Genomic DNA, 9,493 nt, shown 5'->3' on the forward strand with positions numbered 1-9,493 from the left:
CAAAGATGATTAAACATTCTAAATTTGATTTTCTTACAAATAATTCACAGTATTAGACTGGCTAACAATTTTAAATGAAATTCTCGTAGATTTCCTTTTAAAAAAATTTTTTCAGGAAACATCTATTAATGTGTTTTCTATTGAAGAGCAGCGTTTCGTTTAGGTTTTAAAAATATGATCCAAGTCGCAAAATACTAAGCACCAACCGTAAGCACTATTACAATTCTGCATGCGATAAAGAGAGAGCAAGTAAACATTTTATACAGCAGCGGAGGTGACTAGGGAAAAAGTGCAAAGTGGTTTGAACTGATCCCCGTCCGCCTCCCCCTCCATTCTACCCGAGAATGCAAGTGTCCCGCATCTCAGATCAAACTGAGCCTCGGTCTTACTGACGTAACCAGTAACCCTATCCACCTCTCACACTGCGGAGGCCGGCAGGGCAGCGGCTGCCGCCAAGTACACCACTCATCAGAGCCTGTCCCATTCCACCCCCGCGCTTCAGTCATGCTTTCCAGAAATGGGGTCACTCGCTCAGTAACTATTACACACACGCAGCCTATCATCCTGTAATCCCCCAAAGTCCGCTGTGGGGAATAGAAGACAGCAAAAAGTCAAGAAGGAAGAATCACAGACGCGCCACCATCAGGAATTGATTTTCCGCTCCGGAGAGGAGCGCTGATGCCCTGGAATGGGTCTTGTCTGGATTATTTTCGCAGACCCCGAGTTGGTTCTGGGACAGGGGCGGCTGCGAAGAGTCGGCCGAAGTCTGTTTTGCCCTGTTTAGGTATAGTGTTTGGGTCACTCGGGTGGGTATCTCAGGGACGGTCACCAGATCGCGGACAAGGAAAACCAGAAACCCCTTTACTGCGGCCGCTGATCTCCTTGAATACCACCCTCGCACCTCCATGGACAGGAAACTCAAGTTAAACTCGCAGGGACGGGGTCCTCGAGCTCAGGGACCTCAGAAACGGGGCGGGGGGGGGGGGGATGGAGGACCTCAGGCTTCCACTCTCTCCCTTACAGCAGCAGAAACCGCTGCGGCAGATGGGGGGGGCAAAAACCCTTGGCTGTCCCGCACCCCTTACCCGAAACCCTCACAGGTCGCCACCCCTGCCCTGGGCCGTTCCTGCCCCCGCGCGCCCGGCTCCCCGGGGCAACACCCTCCCCCGGCCGGACTCGAGAGTCCCCTCTCCCCAGCGAACCCAATCCACACCCCTCCCGCATCCCCCAAAGTCACCGGGGTCCAGGGAAGCCCCCGACCAGGCAGGGCCAAACTTCCCAACTCCTCGCCAGCCCCCGCTGCACCTCCCGCTCCCCCCACGCAAAGTTGATGAAAATCGGCTTCTTGCAGAGCCCCGGCGCCCACTCCAAACCCCACGCGCCACCACACCACAGCCCCCCGAGGGAGGGAAGGGAGGGGAGAGTGCGGGTGGGAGGAACAGAAGAGCAAATAGATCAACCCCAACTATCCAAACCGGAATCCCGAACCAAGGGGAGACGCGAGCGGCAGAGGAAGGGGCCGAGTGGTCGGCTCCCGGGAGGGGAGCGAACTGGCGGGGGCGCGGGGAGGGGGCGCGCCGGCCCCGGCCGCCCGGCTGCACTCACCTCAGCGCTGTCGGACGGGCTCTCCACAGCCATCTTCTGCCACGGGTCCGCCAGCTGCGCCAGCGGCATCTTCCCCCCCGGCCCGCCGCCTTCACCGCCTCCTCCCTCCCCGCCCGCCCCGCGGCCGGCCCCGCTCCGTCGCCGCCCGAGCCACACGGCAGCAGTGGCGGCAGCAGCTGCAGCAGTAGCGGCGGCTGCCCGGGAGAGGGCTCGGCGCCGACACCGACCCTCGAACGCCGCGCGCCCGGCTGGAGACGCCCGCGCGCCGAGCGAGAGCCTCGCGCCGCTGCCGGGCACCGGGTCTTGCCCCTTTCTTCCTCTCCTGCTTCCGCCGCCGGGACTACAGCTCCGCCCCCCCCGCCGGTTCCCGCGCCCGCTCCCAGCAGAACAGCAGCCCCCGCGCGCTCCGCTACTTCCGCTCACAACATGGCGCCTAAGCGATACCTGTCTCTCAGAGCGAGGCTCGGCCGCCGCCGCCACCGCCGCGCGCACCCGGGGGCGGGGCCTGGGAAGACACGCCCCTGGCCGCGGCGCTCCGCTAGTCCCTCCTTCCTCGCCCCAGCCACTGCTTCTGGGCCTCGCCTTCTTTCTGGAAGGGCGAGCGGGAGAGATCTGGGGGCGTCGGCTGGAGGTGGGGGAAAGAGGGAAAAGGGAAGAGGTGCGAAAGGCTGGGAGTTTCTAAGTGCCGCGAGTCCGAGCAGGTTGAAGGCTCCTCGGGGATGCAGAGGAGTGGTCCCCGCCCAGCTGGGGAGAGAGATGGGCGAGGCGCAGGGGGCGCAGTACAGTGCCGAGGACCCGGGGAGGGGGCGTCGGGTGTCTTTTCGGCGCGATTCTTCCATGGGTGCACGTGGGCGCGCCGAGTCTATGGGCACATCCCGTAGTGGCCCAGGACCCTGCCTCTCCCAGGGTCACACGATGGGCATTCACCTGCCCCTCCACCCCCCACGACGGGGACACGAAAGGGTATGTGTCCCGGAGCCGCCTGGGGGTTCGGCTCTCGGTTTGAGTCAAGGCTCTCCAAATTGACGCTCTTGTGTTATATTTTTAATATTTGGAATTAGTTTGTCTTGCATGACTCGACCCCCCGCCCCAAGTCCGCAGAACCCTGGGGCTTCAGGCCCGACCCTCCAAGCGCGCCCCCTCCCCGGGTCTCCGCTGCCTAAATCCCTCACGAAGGAGAAAACAAGGAGGTTCTTTAAGGCTGCCCCTCTCTGCAGAGGTTGGGGAATTATTCATAAATATCTTGTTGGCAGGAGCCCGGGGTTCCTGCTCTTCTGTTGACTTTAAATAAAAGATTAGATTAAAAATCAGGCTGGCGGTGGGTGGAGGAGGGGGGGAGAGGGAGAGCTTCTAACTCCTCCCGCCCGAGATAGGGAAGCCCTAGGTTAAGGAAACCCAACCCCCAGAAGGCAACGGAGGGCCGAGGACGGGGAGAACTTGAGGAGAGAAGCCTGGGTGTCTGGAGTGGGTTGGGGGGAGGGGGCGGAGGGTTCGACCCCCTGTTCCCCGCGCCAGGTGCCGCGGCGAGCTCAGTGCGTCCGGGCAGAATTGTGTAAAAGTCCCCAGGCTGAGTGGAAAGCTACCGCAGCGATCGGCTAACCGCCCTACAAGGAGAAGGAAAAAAGTAAAGGGAAATCTCCAGGCCGGCCAGTGCCTCTACCCCCTCAGGCCTCGGCCCATGCGTCCCGGCCCTCCCACGCCGGGCGACCACAGCGCGACCCCCGCTGCGCTCCTGGTGCACGCCTTTTAACAGCTTCCTTTCATCCTCCCGGGACCCGCACACCTGGAGAGTCCTGGCCTCCCTCCCTAACGCAGGTGTGAGGATGAGATTAGAGCCCCACACCTAGCCGGCCAGGTCTGCGCGGGCGGTGCAAGGTTTCTCTCTGGGCCGAGAGAGGCAGGTGTTAGGCTCTTTCTGCTGCCTTCGCCTGCGCGCCCCTGGGCACAGGCTCGAGGCCCGGGAGCCTCGCGGCCACCTGAACAGGCTCCATCTGTTCAGGGAGCCTGAGGAGGCGGCCGGAAATACTCGCTGCGCGCCCTCTCCCGCAGCCTTGGACTCAGGGGGACAGCTCAGGGTTGAGCAACATCTGGGCAGGCTCAGCGTGGTCTGTTGGGTGGGGGTGGGGAGGACTGAGCTCGTGATTTTGTCACCTCCCCCAACATGCTGATTCAAGTGCTGCAAATCCAATCTGGACCCAAAACTCAGCTAATTTGGCAGCCACCGTCTCTGTAACTCCTGACGGTAAAACCAGCTTGCAGAAGTTTGAAGATAAGGAGTTGTGTACTGTTTTTCATTTATGTACAAAGTGCCTAATTTATCTTTCATTTATATTGCAAAGCCACGTTACCATTCCTTACAGCGAAAAGAAGTTGGTCAATTTGGTTACTTTAAGGTAAATTACCCCCCAACGGTGATCAATTATTCCAATTAACATTCTTTCTTTAGTAAAAACATACATAGTTGAAAAGAGTTACTGTGTCTAACACTGTCCAGCGCTAAATACGCCGCTCAAAGGGTGAACTAACCTTTCTAAAAATAAATCAAACTGTATACTGAAAAGTTGATTTCGGTATCAATTTTTATTCATTTCCTTTTACCTTGAGAACTACAGGAATAACTTTTAAAACAGCGAATTGATCTGTAAAAGTAGTGTGAACAGTGGTCACATTGCAGGAGTTAAGCATTAAATGAACTTAATAATGGGCTAAAGTACCACTAGCACAGCTGTCTCGCACATAGGATCAACTTGTTAAGTATGTGAATTGATTCGGGGAAACACTATTCTCCTTCCTTTTGCCCAAAAAGAAAAGAAAGCAAATTTTTTTCCTTTTGGTTAACAATAAACTTTTTTCGTTTTTTCATTTATTAAATCCAAGAGTGGTGCAACCACTCACTCTGGCTGGGAGAATTTGGGAAAATCAAATGAGGCTGGGGGATTTTTCTTGCAGGTGGCAACAAAAAGAGTTATTTGAACATAGAAGGTGATATTGCCCTGGGCAGGATTACTTTTTTTTTTCCCCCGTGTTTAAGAAAGGAAAACTCTTAGGTATTCAAAGAATAGCTGCCTCTAGAGAGCACCTGTGCAGGGTTAATATGGGAGCCTCTTGAGCATTTAAAATAGGTTGGCTGGTCGCTACCGAGATGTGCTATAAGTGTAAAGTTCACACCAGATTTCAAAGGCTTAGTACCAAAAAAAGAATGTAAAGTATCTCATTAATAATTTTATAATGACTATGAGTTGAAATGATACTTTCAATATATTGAGTTAAATAAAATATTTTGTTAAAATTAATTTCCTGTTTCTTTTCACTTTTTTTTTTTAAATGTGGCTACTATAAAATGTATACTTCCGTACGTGGCTTACTTGTCAAGATTGGCATTATAGTTCTACAGGACAGTGCTGCGTTAGCATTGAGCCTTTTATATATTCCTACAAGTCCTGCAATGTTAAGTGATATCCTCACATTCCACTGTCTTTTTGGGCTCCTCTGTGCAAAATCAGCAGAAACGGTGGATTCAGTTACCTACTGATTCTATACCCCTCCCCCCAACACATGCATAAGTCTCTCAGTCAGAACCAAAATATTGGAAAGTTATTACTTGAAGCTACAGCAAAGGGAAACAGCAAACCTCAGTCGAAAATCTGGACTAGATTTCCAAGAAATGATTCCTGCTGTATGACAGGACAACCAGATTTAACCTCCTCTGTCCCCAACAACTTCCTGCTATAATTATAACCTTTGTATACAAGTTCAAATGGGCATTTACTTAACAAAATAACATTTGTTCAAAAAATGGAGTTACATCAGTCTGGAAAAGTTACAAGATGACTAAACTATGGCTCATGGCACAATCTCTACCTCATATACAACCAATACTCACAGCTATAGGTTTGTCCCTATAGAAAACAAAGTGTAATCATCAGTGCCCCTCTGGAACAAGTGTTTTCCCTCTACATTATCTGACCATTTTTACTTTTCATACAAAAAAGAAAAAGTAATCACTAGACACTATTTAACTATTTCTTTCCAGTGAGAAAGAAAGATAAAACTTAGGCTCAAATTTTATCTTGCACAAGACGATAATTAAACAAAATATGTGGTGACATATTTTTTTGTGTGTATGAGTTTCATCTTTTCTTTGAAATTTCCCAAGTAAAAATTATTAAGAATATCTTCCTGAATGACACACATCTTAAGAGACAACAAATTCTTCTACACCTATTCGAACATGTTTTTTTACGAGAATTCAAATTTTGGAAAATGTAAGATGTTCTCTAGATTCTCCTGCAGATACAAAGTTCAATGATTCTGGAGTTGCATGTGATGAAAGATGCTAATAAAATCTGTAAGGAACTAAGGGGAAGACAATCTATGATACAAATACTTGAAACGTTTAACATTCTTCAGGGTAAGGCGGTATGGGATCATGATAAGAGCAGAGCTAGGCCTATGTCCAAACTCCAGTTTCCTTTACATCTCTAAGCTTCAACTTAAAGGCCTAAAACAGGGTCTGGTACATAATAGTTGCTCAGTAGATACTGGCAAAATAAGCTTTGTTTTCCTCATCTGAAAATAGGATAGGGACTTCCCTGGTGGTGCAGTGGTTAAGAATCTGCCTGCCAATGCAGGGGACACGGGTTCGAGCTCTGGCCCGGGAAGATCCCACAGGCCGCGGAGCAACTAAGCCCGTGCGCCACAACTACTGAGCCTGCGCTCTAGAGCCCGCGAGCCACAACCACTGAGCCCGCGTGCCACAACTACCGAAGCCAGCACACCTAGAGCCCATGCTCTGCAACAAGAGAAGCCACCGCAATGAGAAGCCCACGCACCCCAACGAAGAGTAGTCCCCGTTCGCCGCAACCAGAGAAAGCCCACGCACAGCAACGAAGACCCAACGCAGCCAAAAATAAGAAATAAAATTTAAAAATAAATCTTAAAAAAAGAAAATATGATAATAACACCTACCTTGTAGAATTTTGAGGAAGATTGAATGGAAATAATGTCTGAGAAGCATAAAGCACAGTGCCTGCCACATAGGAAGAGCACTCAATAAATGGAGCTATTGTTATGAGCTTCAGAAAGGGAGTATTCCTGCATATATAATGCAGTTCAAATACTTCACTCCTAAAAGTTATTTCTTTCCATTTGTTGTGTGAGCATTTCATTATGGTATAATCTATTTCTTTAGGGCACTCTTGTATCACACACACACAAAAAAGAAACTGTGAGTAACTTCCTGTGGAATCCAAATAAAAGAGCATGTAGGGTAACGTCCTGTTCTGTTTTTCAAGCCACATATGTTGAAATGCAAATGATTACAGGTCAGTTGCCTCATAGGCTATGATCAAAACTTTGTTTACGTAATGCTCAAAGGAAACTAACTAATGTATGATTCAAAGTTAACATTACCTGACTCATACTTATGTAGGGAGGACTGGAGGAACAGGGAAGTATGGAGGAAAGGTCTGTGTCAGACATGCTTTAATGTTTTCTTTTACTGGTTTCCAAAATGTTTCATCCTTAGAGGTGTCAGTTTGTTTCAGAGTTGTTAGAAGAGAAAGAATTATGGGGCTTTGAGACTTGACAAGGAACTAAGAACCCATTCTTGGAGCTTTAATAAGCTACTGTTTTCCTCCAGCTTTCATTCTACTAGAACAGAAAAGACCCACTAAATGTTCTTGTTTATAAACACTAATTCATAAGAGGGAGCTAATACATTAAAATTTCATTTTCAAACTGATATTAAAAACGACTGCTTTTAACATTAACCAAAAATCACAGTATAAAGTACTCCTTCAGAGGATAAACATTCCCATTTTATAACTATCAATTTAGTCTGGTTGGTTAGAGCAGTGGTTCTCAAATTTTTTTTCAGTCCACAAACCATTTTGAAACAAAAACCCAAGAACCACCAGTTCCTACTCACCACTATGGAAAAAAACCAAAAACCAAAAACCAAAAACCCAAACTTTATGGAACTGTTGCTTTAGAACGTGGCTGTTATTGTGGTTACGCTTCTTATTTTTCAAGTTTATATTTGTGCTTTTGAATGTAGATTTGCGTCTGCAGCTAGAAAAGATTCTTTAAAAAATATGCTAGCTTTTTTAGCGACTTGCATTTAAGATCAGTCTATGACCAGACCTCAACTGGGGAAGTGACTTTGGGGAAAGCTATGGCATCAAATGGAACTTGATTCCTTGACCACCGAATGAACCTCAGATCTCTATGTTTGGGAAATCTGAAGCTTTAATCACAAAGATGTGTGAAAAATTATGTGAATGGGGCAGTGTCAAATCAGGTCTGGTGCTGGAAAAACTGGTTGTGGATAATAATGCCATATTTGTAAATGAAGTACATTTTCATCAAGCAACACTTCACTTATGATTTCAGTAGCTTGTTTTCAAGTCATGTTCCTGGTGACTAGTAAATAAAATAAATACTTTGGGGAGATATAAATATTAAGGAATTCCTTTATTTTAAAAAGTCGAATTTAAATAACTTACAATTGCCTACTAAATAAGGGATGAATTCTATAGATTACACAAAATATAAAGAAACCCCACCGAATGAAACTATATGCAAATGTTGAGTGTATGTGTAAGCCAATTAATAAACCAATTAGAAGTTGCATTGGCAGTTTTGGACACTTTACCATCTTATCTAATGATGGTGATCTTGACAATAATAGACAGACATTTATTTCATACATACTATGCGTCAGGCACTATTATAAGTGTTTCATGTATATTAACCTTTTTTTTTTGGCCGTACCGTGTGGCACGTGGGATCTTAATTCCCAGACCAGGGATTGAACCCACGCCCCCTGCATTGGAAGCATGGAGTTTTAACCACTGGACCTCCAGGGAAGTCCTATATTAACCTCTTTAATCATCATTGCAATCCTAAAAATACTAAATACATATTAATAGTAGCTAACAGCTATTGAGTACTTAAAAACTGTTAAATGGTTTGCATACATTGTTTCTTTCTAACAATAGGTATTTGTTAGCAAAAGTGTTTTATTGTGATAAAGAATGAATGTTTTTCACTATAATTAATTCCTTCAAAAAATTCAGGAAAATGCTTGGGGAAAATGTACCATAAGATATAGTCAAATAAGTACTTAAAGCATCCTTATTAAATATATCTGCATGTCATGTTGCTTTCTTATTCTTTATTTCACCTTGGTGGAGACAGCAAGATTCTGTGAATATCATTTTGAAAAAAAGAAAATAAGTTTTAGTTTCTCCAAAGAGTAATGTAAGGCTTTTGAAAGGATGCTAAAGGAGATAATTTTCAAATGAAAACTTTCCCTTCCATAGTTCATCATGAGTCTTTAGACCACTGTTTCAGGCTGAATTCTGCCCACCCTACACCCCACTCTCACAATGATATGTTGAAGTCCTAACACCCAGTACCTCAGAAAGTGACCTTATTTGGAAACGAGGTCATTGCAGATATAATCAGTTAAGATAAGGTCATACCTGAGTAGAGTGTGCCCCTAATCCAATGTGACTGTTCGCCTTATAAGAAGAAGGCCATGTAAAGGCAGAGGATTGGAATAACGCATCAACAAGCCAAAGGTTGCTGGCAAACCATCAGAATCTAGGAAGGGGCAAGGATTCTCCCACAGGTTTCAGATGGAACATGGCCCTGCTGCCACCTTTATTTTGGACTCCTAGTCCCTAGAATTGTGAGCAATAACTTTCTGTTGTTTTAAGCCACCCAGTTTGTCGTGCTTCATATGGCAGTCCTAGCAAACTGATACAACACAGAGAAGATTTTTGCTTATACACTTGCATAGCATTTTTACTTCTGAAAACACTACATCTTCTACTAAGGAATTTCTAAAATAGTAGGTGCATCTCTGTAAGTAATAGGGCAA

The 9,493-nt window shown here is 46.9% G+C and overlaps 1 protein-coding gene across 2 annotated transcripts in view; it reads right to left on the minus strand.

Moving 5' to 3' along the window:
* Window positions 1-2,009, minus strand: part of RPS6KA3 (ribosomal protein S6 kinase A3) — a 111,501-nt gene extending 109,492 nt beyond the window's left edge. Inside the window, exon 1 of one of the 2 annotated variants that reach the window (XM_032619608.1) lies at window positions 1,606-2,009. In XM_032619608.1, the coding sequence (XP_032475499.1) occupies window positions 1,606-1,674 (69 nt within the window). In that variant the 5' untranslated portion in view covers window positions 1,675-2,009. The remainder of the gene's footprint in view (window positions 1-1,605) is intronic. The other variant, XM_032619606.1, reaches the window with a different exon arrangement.
* Window positions 2,010-9,493: the final 7,484 nt, after the last annotated feature.

This window comes from Phocoena sinus, chromosome X, assembly GCF_008692025.1.
Source record: "Phocoena sinus isolate mPhoSin1 chromosome X, mPhoSin1.pri, whole genome shotgun sequence".
Taxonomy (NCBI): Eukaryota; Metazoa; Chordata; class Mammalia; order Artiodactyla; family Phocoenidae; genus Phocoena; species Phocoena sinus.